The sequence below is a fragment of the Hibiscus syriacus genome, unplaced genomic scaffold (assembly GCF_006381635.1).
Source record: "Hibiscus syriacus cultivar Baekdansim isolate YM2019G1 unplaced genomic scaffold, ASM638163v2 tig00110020_pilon, whole genome shotgun sequence".
Classification (NCBI taxonomy): domain Eukaryota; kingdom Viridiplantae; phylum Streptophyta; class Magnoliopsida; order Malvales; family Malvaceae; genus Hibiscus; species Hibiscus syriacus.
The window spans coordinates 1,922,995-1,941,768 of NW_024062568.1; the positions used below are offsets into that span (position 1 = coordinate 1,922,995).

At 30.6% G+C, this 18,774-nt stretch overlaps 3 protein-coding genes and 1 pseudogene across 3 annotated transcripts; 3 read left to right on the top strand and 1 right to left on the bottom strand.

The window, feature by feature from the left end:
• Window positions 1-1,508: 1,508 nt before the first annotated feature.
• LOC120213208 (copper transport protein ATX1-like) lies at window positions 1,509-3,319 on the bottom strand. Its single transcript, XM_039211350.1, has 3 exons — window positions 3,204-3,319; window positions 2,599-2,674; window positions 1,509-1,763 (listed from the first exon to the last, which is right to left on the bottom strand). Exons 1-3 carry the CDS (start codon window positions 3,210-3,212, stop codon window positions 1,615-1,617), a joined length of 234 nt encoding a protein of 77 aa, XP_039067281.1. The 5' UTR covers window positions 3,213-3,319; the 3' UTR covers window positions 1,509-1,614.
• A 6,126-nt stretch (window positions 3,320-9,445) lies between these two features.
• LOC120213209 (OVARIAN TUMOR DOMAIN-containing deubiquitinating enzyme 4-like) lies at window positions 9,446-11,415 on the top strand. The gene is made up of 5 exons (XM_039211351.1): window positions 9,446-10,030; window positions 10,131-10,252; window positions 10,459-10,499; window positions 10,599-10,697; window positions 11,057-11,415. The coding sequence occupies exons 1-5, from the start codon at window positions 9,505-9,507 to the stop codon at window positions 11,226-11,228; spliced, it is 960 nt and encodes a 319-aa protein (XP_039067282.1). The 5' UTR covers window positions 9,446-9,504; the 3' UTR covers window positions 11,229-11,415.
• Window positions 11,416-13,583: 2,168 nt separating this feature from the next.
• Window positions 13,584-14,785, top strand: LOC120213032 (annotated as a pseudogene).
• Window positions 14,786-16,477: 1,692 nt separating this feature from the next.
• LOC120213051 (cytochrome P450 714B2-like) lies at window positions 16,478-18,464 on the top strand. The gene is made up of 5 exons (XM_039211194.1): window positions 16,478-16,813; window positions 16,903-17,129; window positions 17,193-17,431; window positions 17,613-17,967; window positions 18,039-18,464. The coding sequence occupies exons 1-5, from the start codon at window positions 16,519-16,521 to the stop codon at window positions 18,462-18,464; spliced, it is 1,542 nt and encodes a 513-aa protein (XP_039067125.1). The 5' UTR covers window positions 16,478-16,518.
• The last annotated feature ends 310 nt before the right edge of the window (window positions 18,465-18,774 follow it).

The following is an 18,774-nucleotide window of genomic DNA, read 5'->3' on the forward strand; positions in this document are numbered from 1 at the left end:
TTTTGCTTACGAAAGAAGAAAACTAGTAAAGATAACTACAGCAGAGTGAATAGTACACAAGGACAGGGAAAAGTAAGACAACATTTCACAAGCAAAGATCGTTCGACTCCAACTCAAAATTAAAATTACATCCACAAAATACTTACAAAACACACACAAAGATCTTGTTTCTTTACAGAGATCGAGAGGGAAAATCTTTAGAAAATAAGATGAGTTTCTCTCTAGAAATTGAAGAGAGAGAAAACAGGGTTATGGAGTTTCACGTAAATCTTGTTTTTTTGGGAGGGAGGGAGAAATGGAGGCTAGGGTTTATGGTGATGTGATAAAAAAACCACTGAGTGAGAAAATGTAGAAAGGGGGGAAATATAATTGGAAAAGAGAAATCGACTTGCCGATTGATGGAATCCGTTGATCTTATGGAACGGACGGTTGAGATCATTGGGTGGCTCCAATAACTGGGCCGTTTTTGCCCTCTAGTTTTAAGAGGGAGAAAGGGATATTTTTATATTCAGGTTGTGTGCCTGAAATTACTAAAATAACCTTCGGTGAGTATGGTATGGTCAAGGATGGTTATTATTCAGGGCAGACTCAAAATTTAAACCATTCACTTGTATTAATTGGACTCGAATTTAGAAAGTTTTGATTTGATTTAAAATTTAACTAAAATTTTAAAGTGAAATTTATATTTGACTCACTTAACTTGATTTGTTCTACATATATATTGTTAAGTAAATACAAATAAAATTAAAAATATAATATAAAAAATAAAATTATTATAATTATATCTAAATATATAAAATAAAATTATAATATTATTTTAGATTAATTGATTCGATTAAATGAAGGCAAGTTCGATCAAAATATCCATCTCTAATAGTGGAAATGTGTTTTTGAGGGTAAATTAGGAAGTTACAAAGGGGAATGTGGAGCAGTAAAAACTGACTACAAAGATCTACCGTTAATGAGACACAAAGATGATTTTTAATATAGCCCACGCCTTTGACTTCTTTATTTGTATTATAGTTAAAGGGTAAAGTATATAAATAATTTTATTGAATATTTTATTATTAAAAATTATAAAATAATTTTAAATTATAAAATATTAATTTATTAAGTCTTTTAATTATTAAAAGTTATAAGATAATTGTTTGACTACTCAACTAATATGAATTGGGTACTAAAAAGACAAGGATAATATTTTAAACTCAATTTACTTCATTTACAAACATTAAAATTTGATTTCTCGACTTACTTAAAGTATTTAGTATTTCATCCCATTAAATCAACTTAATTAAAAAAAAGATAATATTTTAATTTGTGCACAATCAATTTAGAATCGGAGAACTTCAAAACCAAAGGAAGATAATATTTTAAGCCCGAGTTAACTTTCTATTTCTATTTGATGACCAGTCCATTCAATTACAAAGACAAACAATATAAACTGAGATTCTTTAAATAAAACAACGTACCTTAGTTAAAAGCAGAGAATTATCATAATCCAATTCAGTACCATCACAAGCACCCAAGAGCTTATCATATATACATTCAACAAATCACATGCCAGTTCTAAAATGCTATAAGCATATAGATCAAGTAAAAGCAACTGTGGACATTTTAAGCCGCGGAAACTGCTTCGGCCGGAGCTTCCCAGAATGTGGTCTTCTTTCCGGTCTTCGACACAGTTTGCAAAACCGCATCAGGCTGGACGTTGCCCTTCACGGTCACTTTCTGCTCCTTCAAATCTACTTCATATGATTCCACACCTGAATAGATTTATGGCAAAATATATGATGAACATGAGTGATTATTATTCTAATTCTTCATCAAATATAAAGATATCCATGCCTCACACACCTTAATGCAAATGTTTTTTTCCGTGTTGCCCTTACTAATTTTTTGTATTCAATTGCACCCTTAATGTTTTATTTTTGTCAAATACACTCGATTTTGATGGAAAACGCTAGCCTACTAATAATCAACCTATTTTGGTGATATGGCGTGACACGTCACATAGGGATATAAATGAATTGGTTTTGAACTAATAAGGTTGTGTTCGTTTATTTATTATTAAAGGTATTCTTTAACTTTCGCGAACATGCTGATGAAATTACACTACTAGTCTTTAAACACTTTTAGCTACACAGTTTGAGCACCAAAGTTTACCTTATATTCAATTTAGTCCCTACATGCATTAATATTTAAAATGTAAAAAAATAAAAGGAAAAGGAGAACTAGGTAAACGGGCCTATAAACAAGCTAATAAAAGTTTTCAAACAAGCTTATTCGTGAACATAAACGAACCAAATACACCTACGTTCATGTTAATTTGTATATAAAATAAACATAAATTTTTTGTTCATGCTCGTTTATTTAGCTTAATAAATGAACATAAACAAAAGTTATATGAATGGTTCACGAACAATTTATCGAACACTCTATTTATTTAACACCTAACGTCACATCACGGACTCGAACGTAATTCTGTGACATAAGATGTTGTAAACTTTGTAAACCTTAATTTCTGACAATTTTTAGCACCAAGGACTATATCATCGCAAATGACCAAAGTGTTAAAAGAATGCAAGAGTTACAACACACCTTGCATATTCCCCAGAACTCTCTTCACGGCTCCAACGCAGCCTTCACATGACATGCCGACCTTGAGAACAACAGTCTGCAATTCAACCGAATCGAAAAGCGGTTCATAACATTATCAAAAGAAACCTTACAAAAGCAGCGTTCAACAACCATGGACCACGGCAAAACAAGGCGAAAACATACGATTAGATGCTTTGGAAACCAGAAATAGATAACCGAAACCATTCAAAAGAACTTGGTGGTCCACCAACACAGGTAGAATTTCCAAATTCAATGAACAAAAATAGCAGATAATCTATATTACCACCATTTAGAGATTTGTATATGTTCTAAAATACCATAAATTTGATTTCAACGATGCCCAATTCATACAATATCTTTCATTATCCTTGAAACCCAGAAATGCCAAATCATTCAAATTTCCATATAATGCTCGGAATTTGAATCCTAAAATTAAACAGACCCAGAAACCAGAAAACAAGAACGAAAGCTTATCCATAGAATTCTCCCAACCAATAGAAAACCAAATACAAAACTCAAAAAATTTCAGCCAAAAGAAAAGAAAATTTTAATCAGAAAAAAGTAGAAGGAAAAAGAAAAGTTACCTGAGACATGGCTTTAGATTTGGAAATTCAAAGAGGGGGGAGAGAAAGGGAAAGATATTGTTGAGCGTGTGGGGTATGATGCAACGAATATCGAGAGGGTGGAATTTTATAGCAGAATCATTTGTGGGCGATGGTGGACTGGACCATTTCTTCCATCTTCAACGAAACTCGACGTTCAAACCCCGACCTTTTTCAAATGTTCTCTATTTTTCCATCTTTTTGTTCTAGATAAATTACATCAAATATTATTAATTTTGTTCATAAACTCATTTAATATTACTAAATTTTAATATTATCAATTATAATATTAAATTCTAATTTTACATTTAATTATGTCACTTATTATTAAATCAGTAAGAAAAATATGATATAATTAACGATTAGTGACGTGATCTATCACATTAAAATGATATTAGTTTGACGATGACTGTTATTATCTAAAATAACTCATTTTAGACACTAAACTTTGAAAGTGTATCGATTTTATTAATAATTTTTTTTCATGGTATGTTATGACCATCATTTATAGTCAATAATCATCTTCAATGATTTTTTAATTAATTGCATCAATATCCTTAAACTATAACTCTTATTTAAAAGTGGTATTTGAATTTTTGAATATTTCAATTTTATCTTCAAATTATGATTCTCGTTTTAAATTAGTCTTTAATCTTTTGAATATTTTAATTTCATCTTTGAATTATGACCCTCTTTCTAAATTGGTGTCCAAACATTTTTTTTTGTTACAGAAGGGGTATAAGTCATCTACACTATTTAGTGTTTTCCTCATTTACTCTAGCTGCTACCATTTCAGGGGGTTGTTCAAACTCATGTAATCCTTTCGGCCAAGACCATGCGAGTTTTGCGAGGCAGTCTGCAACATTGTTGCTCCCTCTCCCAATATGTCGTATTTGAACATTCCAGTCTTGCCTTAATAATCCATCGACATATTGTATGATGGTGAAGTTTCCTCTGTTGTCGGGGATTATTTGTATCATCTTTACAGCTTCGCAACTATCTGTTTCGGGCTGGACTTGTCTTTTGCCCAGTTTCCAAGACACTCTAAGGCCCTTTAGGATTCCCGACAATTCTGCTTCTAGTGGAGAGTAACTGCCAACTTTCTTGGTAAATCGCATCCACCAGCATCCTTCATGGTCCCGTATCACTCCACCGCGGTAGTCTCCCCGGTTCGGGTTTTGTGTGAACCATCCGTGTTAAGTTTAACTCAGGGTGCTTCAGGTTTTTGCCACTTATCGTTCCTTTTATCCTGTACTGGCGCCCTTAGTGTTGCGGTAATTGTTCTTGAATGAAGGATATCCTGAGTCATCCTCTACCCTTTTTCCAACACAGTTTCTCTATCTACCTTGTCAGGATTAAATATTTGGTTAGAGTCTCTCATAATTTCCGGTTCTGTTTCACCTTGTTCTTTGTCAAGAGGTTGTACGCCGTTTTGACCGAGAATAGGCGGTTGTCGGTTCCTCTCCACCCCGGTGTGTCAGCAGTGCTTTGGTCAATCGAGGGAGGGATGGTCTCCAAACTTTTTAAACATTCCAATATCATCCTAAATTCATCTAAATATGTAATTAGTTTCAATCATAATTTAATTTAAATATTTTTTTCAAACATATAATAATATAATTTGGTCTAACAATTTTATTAAAAATAAATGTGATTACTATATACGTATAATTTGAGATAAAATTAAAATGTTCAAAAAGTTTGAGGACTAATTTAGAATGAAAGTCATAATTTAAGGATAAAATTGACATGTTCAAAAGTTTGAGTACTAACGTAGAATGATAGTCGTATTTAGATATAAAATTGAAATATTTAAAAGTTTAGAGATCAATTTAAAATTTTAAGGACCAATTTACAGTAAGGGTCATACTTTGAGGAAATGTGATGTAATTAACTCTTATTTTTTCTTTCAATTGTATTATTAATATTTTCCGGCCATAATGGCGCACGATATGTGTTTTTTCTAGGCGCACATTAGTTGGCCTAACAGGTTCTGAGATTTCATCGATTTTTTCGAGTTTTATTAGTTTGAAGTGATTATTAGATGTTTTTAATTTGAAAAAAAATTAATTATTTAACAATAAATGCTCAAATATCTTTATAGACGATAAGTTAAAACTCAAAATTTCTAGAAATAATTATTTATGTCGCTTTATGCACAAACAAACCGACTATTTAAATACCCTTAAATGTTTGGTGTTGGTGTGCTATTATGCACAATACACTTAACATTTTGACAAATATATTTTGAAATCTGTTTTTATTAATCAGTTAAATTGTTCAAATTAATAATCAATTATCTCAACGATTCAATTAACATTACGATCCTTACAAGTTTTATATATTTATATGATTAAAAAAGACAATACACATTTATTATAAATTTCTCCAAGAACAAAAAAAATAAAAGGTTTACATCTATATAAAGATAACAACATATTCAGAAATATCTTTTAAGATAGATACATATATATTAATAATAAAAGAATTATATAAATATATATTAATAAAATTTTAAGATAAACACCGTTAATAAAATAAATAACAAATATAAAAAAATTAAATTTTAAAGTAGAAACATATTTACCCAAAGTAGAATCGTGAAGGCATGAAAGTTGGAAAAAAATGCAACGAGTTTTACACGCAATAACAACCTTAAAAGCGACACCCCCATTTTGAATGATTTTTTATTTAGTTTCTTTGCAATTTTTAGTTATATTTTATTTAAAATTATTTTTCCTGGTTAAATTGTTGTTACAAATTAAATGAATATTAATTTAATTAAGAAAATAATAAAGTCCTTTAATTCATTGATAGTAAATATTTTTACAATTGGTTTTTATTAATTGAACATTTTAAATATTTTTTTAGTTTTCTTTGAAATTCATACTTTATATAAATATATATTCATTGATCAAATAAGTTTTTGAATTTTGACATAAAATCTAGCATGTACGACTATTTTGCAATTACAAGTAAGGCATCTAAATTTTTTATGAAAACATTAAATTGAAAAGGACTTTTGATGGAGTTTTTCTTTTTGTTTTGACAAACTGATGGAATTTTTCTTATGTATTAGTCTTCCACTTTTGCACCAACTAATGCAAACGAGTTGTATAGGTCAGTCCACGTTGCAGACTTGCAGCCTTGACAATTGATATTTATATGAAAATACTTTTATTATAAATAAATAAAATAAACATAAATATTTTAAGTATTTCTATAAAAAATATAATATAAAAAGTGCTAAAGTTATACTTATTTTCTCATTTAAATGTTCAAATTTCGTTAATAATCTCTAGATTAAGTTGTTAAAAACCCTATGTTGACACATTTTATATTGCCTAGATTATGTATTCAAAACTCATTGGGAGTAAAATTTTACATTCCCATCCCCGTAGGAATTGTTCAAAAAAAGTTTAAATTTTTTTCGTATCAATGTAGGTGTCTAACATTACTAATATTATCATTTTAAGTGTATGGTCCCCGGCTATCGTTAAAGAAGTCTATTATATGATATGTGTTGCGTTATATTTTTTTAAAAAACTTAATAATGTTATTATTATTTTAAAAAAACCTTACAACTTTTTTAAAATTTTAGAAAAATCTATATATTCTTAAAATCTCTAACTCTAGTCAATTTACTCCCGTCGTCGATCGTCTCTGGCCACCCATGCATCACTACTCACTCATTGATCGATCATCACCCTTACCATCGTCTGAAATCCCTAAATTTTCAAATCCATACACTTAAATCCCTAAAATCCCAAATACTCAATCCTTAAACTCTGATCAATAATTGACGACCATTGACAAATCTTTTGGATGAAAACAACAGTCACGTTGACTCCACATTCATTTGTGTTGTTGTTGGTGGTCGATCGACGATGTTGGTCGTAGGAGGCGGTAATAAGGGATTTAATTTAAGAATTCTAAAACATTTGGGGTATTTTTGAGTCTTCGGAAAAAATTTCAATTTTTTAAATAATAATATTCTTGACATTTTTTTAAAAATAATTTTTTTAAAAATATATAAATGCAACATTTGTCACATAACAAACTTCTTTTTAATGTTCATTATGATTGATGCACTTAAAATGTTAATGTTTATAACATTAAGCATTTACATAGACCGAAAAAATTTAAACATCTAAATGAAAAAATATATATAATTTGAACATTTTTATTATTAAACCTTATAAAAATAAAAAAATTAAATAACCAAACTTATAAACGAGTTTAAAAACAAATGAATTCATTTGTTTCGTATCAATAAATGAACTAATAATTCTATATTTAAATTTATTTGTTTTTCATTAATCAACATATTTTTTACATTAATTTATTTCGTTTATTAAACAAATATACTCGCACAATATACAAATAATATATATCTAATTCGTCGAACGCTTTTTTTACAACTAATATAATTTATTTCTTTTATTTAGAGTTGTATTAATATTAAATAATATAATCATGATTTCCAATAATTTAAAATTTAATGACAGACTTTTCACCTACCACAAAAGTTAAATCAATCAGAAGCAATCAAGCTTAAATTGGCTCACTAAGATATCCTTATATTCTTTAGGATAAATTACCTTTCTGCTATTCAATTTTATCTTATTTTTATTTTGGTCATCTAAATTTAATTTTTTTAAATTTTATCACAAAAAATTTAAGTCATTTTTTTAGTAAATTTAATAAAAAAAATTCTGAAACTTTACTTTAAAAATTAAAATTTTAGATTCCTTTCTATTCATCAGTGTCGAAGTATTTTTTTTAATTTGAATAACAAAAAGATAAAAATGATTAATATATTTTAATTTTACTCTAATCAAATAATAAAAATTGTAAATCAGATCAAAATAACATCAAAAATTTTATTTATTTTTTATCAATTTTATTTCCAATTATAAAGACAAAAAGGAAAAATATGTCATGTTTTAAATTTTATTAAATTAATCTATATATCATGTGATAAGAGGTACTATGTAATAATTTCGCTAAAAATGAGAGATTTTTTCCAACGTTTTCCGTGAACGTGAAGACCGGAGCCTAATATTTTGTTCGACTTCACGTGCATTTGTTGGGTAATTTTGTTGTACAAAATCTTAATTTTGGGTAATAACATTTTTTTGTTGAACGTAACTTAAAATATTAAATTTTTTAATTATTTTTTGTTGTAATGAATAAGATAATATTTTCGATTCAACAAAAAATATTAAAAAAAAGTTAACATTTTAAGTTATGCTTAACCTAAAATATTATGTTTTTTATCACACTTTCGCTTAAGTTTATTTCCCTCATTTTTCATCCTTAAATTGTCATTTCTTAGACTTTCCAATGTTTGTTTAAATTTTGTAGAGGAAACTATCAAAATGACCAATTTCATTTAATAAGAGTTCACTTTTGGTCATTCAATTTAAAAGATAACATCATAGTCACTTATATTATTAATTTATATCATTTTAGTCGTTTATGTGATCAATTGATGATGTTTTTGTCATTGATACGTTTATACTTTCAGCTTGTTGTACCATATCATCATTTTATTGTAGAGTTTTTATCAGATCCACTTGATAGTTTATTTAAAGTTTAAGAATCAAATTAATATATTGTCTATATTTTAAGGGTCCAACTAGTATTTTATCTAAATACAATTTATTGTATGCCATAACTCATTTTATTAACATACCACATAATCAAACTAACGACGTTTAACGTCTCAATGGGCAAAACGTTATAAATCTATAGCGCAAATGACCAAAATATTATAAATCAATAACATAAGTGACAAAAGCATTATTTAAAAAAAATTCAATGACCAAAACTTTATAAATCGATAACAAAAATGACCAAAATATTATAAATCAATAATATAAGTGAGAAAAGCATTACTTTTTTTAAAAAATTCAATGACCAAAAGTAAACACCTATAAAATAAAAGTGATGATGTTGGCAGTTTACCCAATTTTTTAAAAAGATATCTCAGTATTTTACTTTGGTATCCTCATCTGAAATACCTGAATGACACTTAATTGGTGATATTTGTCATTTAATATTTTAATAAAAGGCCAAAACAAATAATAAATATTTTGCTAAATTAAGTTTTCCTGGTGGACCTCACAATCCGTCCTCTCTATCTCGCCGTCAAAAAGAAAAAAAAAGAAATCTTCTGGGAGAATTTGATTTACTATATCATATATAAAGCTCAAATGTATGAAGGTTAACATACTCTAAATCTATCGGCGTTGATTAGTTCATTAGCAATAGCTTGGTGATGCTTGGTGTATTGTGTGCACGACCTCCTAAGCCTTGGATCCTCAACACATTTTCTCTCATCTCCCACGGCGGCGGCTCAGCGGCTCACCATCACGATAATCGATTGTTGCATTGGCCCACGCATTTTGCCGGTTTATCGGCTGATAGTCGACGTTGTGGGCACCATTCTACGGCTTGCCGGCTTGGTGGCTTGGACAGGGGTGCGGCTTCTATATGGCATGCCATCTTGCCTTGCGGCGGAGACCCTGGAGGAGTAAAGAGTAGAGGGGATGTGTGGAAGAATGTGGAGAGGAGAGGGGAAGGCTCCTGGAACGTGGCTTGGGATGCCAGACCGGCTCGGTGGCTTCATCGACCTGACTCTGCTTGGCTTCTCTTTGGAGTTTGCGCCTGTCTCGCGCCCATGGTTGAATTCGTTGATGTTAATCTCGACGATGATGCCAAAACCGATGGAACTGAATTGAATTACCTGGGTGCTGACGATAAGAGTTGTTCATCTCCAGCGGCTGATAATTACAAAGTTACAGGCTAGTTGTAATAAATTAACGGTGATTGATTACTAAAAGATAGTTTCATTTTTTAATATTAAAACCCAAATTTGAATGTGTATTTAATCGACAATTGCAGGGATTTTAGCCGATGGTAGATGCCTTTTCAGAGCAATAGTTCATGGAGCTTGCTTGAGGTCCGGAGAAGAAGCACCTGATGAGAATCGTCAAAGAGAACTTGCTGATGATTTGAGAGCTCAGGTAATTTAGGAAAACTTAAAATATATAGATGTTTTAACTCTAAAAATAAGTTACTCAAATACCATTTAAATTACACACTAGCTTCCTTATATTCGAACAAAATCTCGGTACCAGCTCACTAAATTAGTTTAACAGGGTAGATTTCTTTTCTGATACATAGAAATGCTTCATAGTTTTGTTGTCCTTCCAAATGTTTAATCATGTAGGTTGTGAATGAGCTTTTGAAGAGGCGTGATGAAACCGAATGGTAAAACTTTGTCTTTGTTATATCAGAAAATCTATCCTTTTTCCAATTTTATTTTGACATAGTTTTTATTAAGCATAGTGTTCCATTCGATATCTGCAGGTTTATCGAGGGTGATTTTGATTCGTATGTAAGAGAAATTCAACATCCTTATGTTTGGGGTGGAGAACCTGAGTTGTTGATGGCTTCTCATGTTTTGAGGTGAGTTTTATGCTACTTCTTGTATTACTTCGTTAGATCCTGAAGAACATTCAATTTTGATTGGTCAATTGTTGTGCGATTACTGCAAGTTACATGCTTTTGTCTCCTGTAAACAAATGAAAAGTTTAGGAGAAATTCAATTGTGTGTTATGGCGCTTCATCATTCTTGCATACATTGTGAATAAACTGTTTAAACACTGTTCGATAGTTACTGCTTGAGCTTTTAGGTTGGTATATGTATTTTGCATGAAACTAAGCTGATGTCCTGTAGAATGTTATCAAAGCAAAACCATACTTGTTCTTTTCTTTTGCATTGCCCAAATTGTATTTGACAAACTATTTTCAATCATTGGGCTCAGGATTCCGATATCAGTGTACATGATTCACAGTAGTTCTGGTCGTTTGATAAACATAGCGAACTATGGTGAAGAATATCAGAAGGAAAAGGAGGCTCCTATTAACGTACTTTTTCATGGGTATGGTCACTACGACATATTGGAGTCATTGCCGGAATTAATTTCCACCAAATAAAGACAAGTTTGGTCTTGTTGTATTATTTTGCATAAAAATAAGCTGAGCTTATTTTCAATGGAGGAATTCCATTGAACCTTTGAAGAGTGTGATGTTTGATAGATTAGCTTGCACCTACCTCAGCTATTGCAATAAGGTCGATACAATTTTGTAACTTTCAAGGGTGTTTTATGATTTTTAGAACTCAATTGATGAAGCCTAAAATGAAACATAAATTAAACGATAGGTGTGGTTTTGAAAAAAAATTTAGGGTACTAGAACGGAGAATAAGTAATCATTTAGGTACTTAATATGTAGTTTACTCTAAAATTTAAGTAAAATTATTTTGAACTTTAATCTTGAAATTAAATTATTATATTATTTTTATTTGAAAATTTTTATTCTTTATTTTACTCTATAATTGTGAAAAAGTGAAAACTACTTTTAATCTCTCATATTTATAAATTTTTAAGAATCAAATTGATAAAAAAATAAATTTAAAAGATTAAAAAATATTTATCATTATTATGATATTAGGTCAAGAATAAGAAGAATAAAACTAAATAGAAATTAGAAAATGAGAAAAAAATTAAATAAAAATATATATATATTAACTCAGTTTTAAAAAAATATAATATAAGAATTAAAAATTTGAATTTAAAATATTACATGGTTTTCAACATGTTTTAATTTTAAAGTAATATAATTAACGTATTCAAATTTAAAATAACAAATCGAACAATCTCAATAGTGAAAGAATGTGTTCTTCTGTCTAGCGGTTTTGTTTTTGAAAAGTATATGTGCGTTGTAAAGAAATTAATTTTTTAAAACAAATACTACCTTATAATTACCAATGACAGATGCAAATGCTTACCCACCATTAAATCTAAATTCATTTTTATTAGTTATTTATATTAATAATAATGTCCACTTTGAAATTTTATTTTACTTTATAATCACCAATAGCGTATACAAATACATTTGAGGGTGGATACTGAAATTTGAATTTCTTATTGTTCACTCTAAAATTTTATTTATACCGATCTCATATATAAAAATTATATTGTTAATATATATACCCAACCTCATAATATTTCTGATTTTATCACCGATAATCATCTCAAATTATATAAAAAAACACGTAAAATATTTGAACCATTTCACAAATCATTGACATATTTTTTTTAATTAAGTATAAAATAATATATGTTTAAAGATAAATTTCAATCATTTAATATAATTATCGTATTTAAGCATTTTCCATGCGTGGTTTGGTGAATAAATATCAATTTTCAATACCTCTCACGTGATAAATTATGATTCTTTGGTTCCCAATTGTACTTCAAACACTTAATTATTTTCAAACCCTTGGGGCTGTAAATAACTTTGTTTTAATTGTACCTTTGAATTTCCAATTAGAATTGGTTTTCAGTACAAATTTGAAGGTTTATCTGATAATAAAAAAATATTTAAATTAAAATATTAAATTTAAAAAGAGAACTAAGAAAAAGTTAAATTCATTTATATAGAAATCCAATTTCAACCGAATAATTTAAATCAATTATTGGATTGAGGAAAATCAATTTGGAGTCGTTTGTATCCATTTTTATTCTTCTGCCTATAGATCAAAACCGATAACGTAAAGGACCGTCATTAATAATTTTTTGAATTGATGATTAAAATTGAACAAATCAAAAATATAAAGGATCACACATATAATTTGCTTTATGATTAATATAAATACTAATATATTTTTTCATGTCATGTTCTATATTGTCATGTTTATTCGAATTAAGAAAAAACTATAAAATAATGATCGGTAGATAAATTCAAGCAAATTAAACAAATGAGCAAATATAATAAAAATATTTTATGTATCTAAAATTGTAACAGAGAAAAAGTTTGTAGAAAGTCTTGCTTTATACCCAAGTTCTTCATTTTCTAGAGTCTATTCCTTTTTATTAAACACCAATTTACAATGATCAATCTTTTTTCCATAGAAAGTTTCATTAGATTTCATGTACCATTCTTATGAATGATAGAGAAAAACATACTATAAAATTAAAGAAAAACGTGTTATAAAGATAGAGTTATTAAGGATTAAAAAATAAAAAAAATAAAAAGGGTATAATATAATAAAATAAAAGACATATAATGAACTAGGAGAATTAGATATTAATATAAACCTTTAGATATTAAAGAAGAGAATTAGATATATAGTGACCTTTACGGTCCAATATGTATCTAATTCTTTCAAGACGTCGGCTCACTCACGTATATAGTGACCTTCACCGTCCATATACATGTTTTATGGACTATAAATAACAAAATATTTCACTGGTATTCTGTTTATATTTGTTCGAAATATACTTTTTTATTGAATGTTTTCTCAATCAGTTGATTATAAGATGGATATGGCCAATGGCAGTGAGGAGAATGTTAATGAGCTACTTGGAGCTCATGCTCACGTTTGGAACCACCTGTTCAGCTTCATACGCTCCATGCCTCTAAAATGTACAATTGATTTAGGCATCCCGGATATCATTCAAGACCATGGCAAGCCGATGACCGTCACTGAGTTGGTCGTGGCGCTACCGACGCTAGACCCTACGAAAGCATGCAACATCTACCGGCTCATGCGTGTTTTAGTTCACTTGGGCTTCTTTGCACGTCAAAAGCTAGGCGATGATCGCCCAGAAGATGGTTATGTTCTTACCAATGCTTTTCGTCTTCTTCTCAACGATCATCCCTTAAGTGTAACGCCTCTTTTTAAAGTTGTATTGGATCCTATTTTAATATGGAATTGGCATTTTCTAGGGGCCTGGTTCCAAAATAACGATCGTAGCTCATTTGAAACCGCACATGGGAAGACATTTTGGAACTATTGTAGACATGATCCGCATGTAAACGATTTGTTTAATGAAGCCATGTCTAGCGATTCTCGATTGGCTGATAGTGTTCTGATTGGCAGGTGTAAGGGGGTGTTTGAGGGGTTGAATTCCTTGGTGGATGTTGGGGGTGATACAGGAACACTGGGCAAAGCCATTTCTGATGCATTTCCACACTTGAAGTACACTGTGTTTGATCTTCCTCATGTTCTTACTGGCCTACAAGACAGTGGCAACTTGAGATATGTTGGAGGCGACATGTTTGAGGAAGTTCCAGCTGCAGATGCAGTTTTATTAAAGGTTTTTACTATTTTTTGTTGTTGATTATCTCTCTTTTTGTGCATTTTGCCTAATTGTTTATGCTTTCGAGTCGATTAAACAGTTGATATTGCACGACTGGAACCACGATGAGTGCTTGAAGATTCTGAAGCAATGTAATGAAGCAATTTCAAATCGAGGGGAGCAGAGAGGGAAGGTGATTATAATAGACATGGTGTTAAGAAGGTGAAAGATGAAGCATGGAACTTGATCGAGACACAACTTTTGGTCGACATGCAAATGATGGCGTTGGTGACAGGAAAGGAGAGACAAGAGGAGGAATGGGTTAAGTTGTTTGAGGATGCTGGTTTTAGTGATTATAAATTTATTTCTATACTTGGTATAAGATCTTTGATTGAGGTTTATCCCTAGGAGTCTTCATGTTACAATTAAATATAATATTTTCCTCTTTTTCTCGCATGCAAACAATATACATGTATGTATGTTTGCTTACAAATATCACTTTCAAAATACTAACACCGTTTTTAGTTGGCATGCCAGTACTATTTGCTTTAAATAAAGTTGTTATTTTACATATGTTCAGAAGTAAGGGACATGTAGATTTTATGTAAATTTATAAAATTTTAGAAGAAAAAGATCTTCAATAAAAAATATATATAAAAAATAATCTAAAATATATAATAATTTTAAATTTTTAAATGGACGATTGCTCCTACTCATTTCCTCAATCCATCCCCGAAAGAATTCATGAAGGTTGTAGAGTTAATTTCATTAAGGGAAGCACCTGTAGGATTGCAATTGAACTTGTTGCCAACTCATGCATAGTATTCATGGATGAGCCTACATATGGTCTTGATGCCAGAGCAACAACTATAGTGATAAGAATCGCTAGATATTGACTTAAATTTTATTAAAAATTAAATTAGATTTTGTTATAATTATATGGGTAAAATCATGAAAGATTACTTGATTATTAAGTTTATTTAGTAAAAAAGTTTATTGAATAAAGATTCTTAGTAATCAAGTATCTGACTCTATTTTAATAAAAAAAAATATTTAACTCTATAAATAAATAGTATTTCTTAATCTTTAGAAGTATAAAAGAACTATTTTTTGTAACTTTTGAAATATACATTGTATAAGTAGATTTTATAAAGATATTGAGAGAGTGATTTGACATATTTTAGATTTTCGAATATATATATTATATTTTAAAATACATATTGTATCTTGTATTTATATATTCATAATTTATAAATTTATAATAAAATTATTATTTTTCTTAGCTACGATTCATTGATCAGGTGGAAAGCTTTGACTCCTTCAATTGTTGTCCTACATGGACCTCTTCAACCTTAGTTTTATTAATTATAGGTTTTCCACTTGTATGAACCATCTACCTTTGCTTTTCCCTGGATTTTTGGCCTTGTGGTTGACTTCTCCATCAAAGCTCCAATATTTCTCGTTCGGGCTTCTTCAATTGACTAGTTACTCTAAATTTAAGAGCCCTCCCAGGTTGACTTTTGATTTGAAGTTCCATTATGTTCAATTTTAACGGTTTATTATGTAAATCGATAACTTAATTTTGTAATGTTTATTTTGATGTTACCTAAGTAAAGATATGTCACATTAAATATATCTTTTAAAAAACATAAAATCAAATTAAAAAGAGTATAAAAAAACTATACGAATTTTATTAAAAAAAAACACACACAATATGTGTGAAAGACACAATATCTAATCAATGTAAAATTTGTATATTACATCTTATATTATTTTTTTCTTCAAGTTCTTAAATAAAAATATTTTGTTACAATCATTTAGTAATTGGAGAGAAGTTTCACACATAAGTTCCATCACCTGAATAGTGTGTTTAGTTTCTATTCATCGTATAATTTTTTATGTATAGTAGCTGTTTGGAAAGATTAAAAAAACTTGATGCTTTCAATTACAAATCGGCAGATGCGTCATCGACCTGAAGAATTAATTTTCAATTACAAATAGAAAAAAAATATTCTACGCGTTAAGTCATTGTTGTTGAACATGAAAAATGAGATATCTTTATTTCAGAAGCGCAGATGAAAGTAGAGTCAAAAGGGATGATAAACCATCATTGAACATCTGGGAAAGCTGAGTTGAATGCCATGGAATTGTCGTTTATGCTCTTGAGGATCATATCCAGCATCTTGTTAATAGTATTGATTGGCGTGATCATACACATGTACGATTCACTTATATCGAAGCCCGAAAGACAACGGTCGAGGCTGCGAAAGCAAGGGATTCGTGGTCCTCGACCGTTGATCTTGGTCGGTAATCTGCTGCAGATGGGAAAGACACGGTCTAAGGATTCAAATATGGCACAGGGAGGGGAAAAAGTGATAACCCACGGTTCTTATGCTGCTCTTTTACCATTTCTTCATAAGTGGAGACAACAATATGGTATATAAATTCATAATTTCGACTTGAGTTTCGAACCGAGTGCTTAATTTTTAATTTCGGGTTCTGAGATGTTTATGGTGTATTTACAGGTCCAACATTTATGTTATCAATGGGGAACATACAGGTTTTGCATATGAGCCACCCGGATGTTGTGAAAGAAATAGCAGCATACACTTCCTTTGACTTGGGAAGGCCTACTTATCAGAAAAAAGGGCTTCATCCACTGTTTGGCGAGGGAATTGTGCACGCAAATGGTGCAGTATGGGCACATCAAAGGAAAGTGATGGCTCCTGAATTCTACATGGACAAAGTCAAGGTATGGTTTAAAAATTGACAATCTTGTATTCATTGTTGCTTCATCTGATTGTATAATGTGTAGGGTATGATGAAATCAATGGTCGAGTCTGCAGTTTCGGTAATAAACAAATGGAACCGCGAGATCGAATCGGCAGGGGGAGTGGCTGACGTAAAGATTGATGAGTATCTGAGGAACTTCTCCGGAGAAGTTATCTCAAAAGCATGTTTTGGAAGAAATTGTAAAGAGATAATCTTGAAGCTCAGAGCACTTCAAGAAATTGCATGCAAGAAAGTACTATTGCAAGGGATCCCCGGGCTAAGGTGAGACCCCTTCACTTTGCTTTTTCCTAGTCATTGATTCTAGGGATGGGTCGAGACGGAACTGGTGGGGATAGTCGCATCACGAAAATTTTAAATTCTCATATAATTTAAATATTTTTTTATTGATAATATGTTTTCGTTCTTTAAAATTTTATAAGTTTGACCATGTTTAATTTCTTAGATCACTGCCGACTAAAAGCAATAGAGAAATGTGGAGATTAGAGAAAGAAGTTCATGCTCTAATCTTGAAGGAAGTGAATGGGACAAAGGGATCAGAATCGGAGAAGAACATATTACAAATGATAGTTGAAGGAGCAAAGAGCAGTAATTTAAGCCAAGATGAAATAGACAACTTTGTTGTTGACAACATCAAGAACATATGCTTTCCGGCATACGAAAACGGTGCTGTACCGGCGATTTGGACCTTGATGTTATTAGCCTTGTATCCAGAGTGGCAAGACAAAGTCCGGGCCGAGGTTCTCAAAGTTTGCAACGGCCAATCGCCGAGCTCCAACATACTTAACAAGATGAAAACGGTAAGTACCCATTTGCACATTTCTTTCAGTATTCGTTCGACACATTTATAATCACTCGAAAAATATGGCAGCTAACAATGGTGATATACGAGTCATTGCGACTCTACCCTCTCGGTTCCATGCTTACTCGAGAAGCGTTTCGAGACACGAAATTCGGAGGCATTGATGTGCCGAAAGGGGTTAGTATTTGGGTGATGTTGATGGCACTTTACGAAGACCCCAACATTTGGGGACCGGATGTACACAAATTCAACCCCGAGAGGTTTGGCAACGGAATCAATGGTGCATGTAGGGTTCCACATGTGTACATACCCTTTGGCAGTGGACCTCGTTCGTGTTTGGGGCAGCATTTTGCCATGGCGGAACTCAAGATACTCATCAGTCTTTTAGTGTCCAACTTCACGTTCTCGCTCTCCCCAAAATATGTGCATTCTCCGGTTATGAATTTAATTATTGAGCCTGAATTTGGTGTAGATCTCTTAGTTAGCAAGGTTTGAGGCACTTGTTATATGGATTGATTTTCCTTATGATTTATTAATTGTGTTTTCTTTATATGATCACAAACCTTTAGTTTAATAAGGCTTAAAAAGATGCATTTGCATAGTCACACCTTTCACATAGTCCAATAAAATCTAAGGTAAAGTACATAAATGGTCCATAGATTATATGGTGTTGTTTTGTTGAGCTCATCGACTATTAAAAGTTATAAAATGGTTCTCCAGCTAAAGGGTATTGCTTTGTTGAGTCATTCAACTATTAAAAGTTTCAAAATGATCACTCAACTATTCATATGTTCCAAATTTTGTT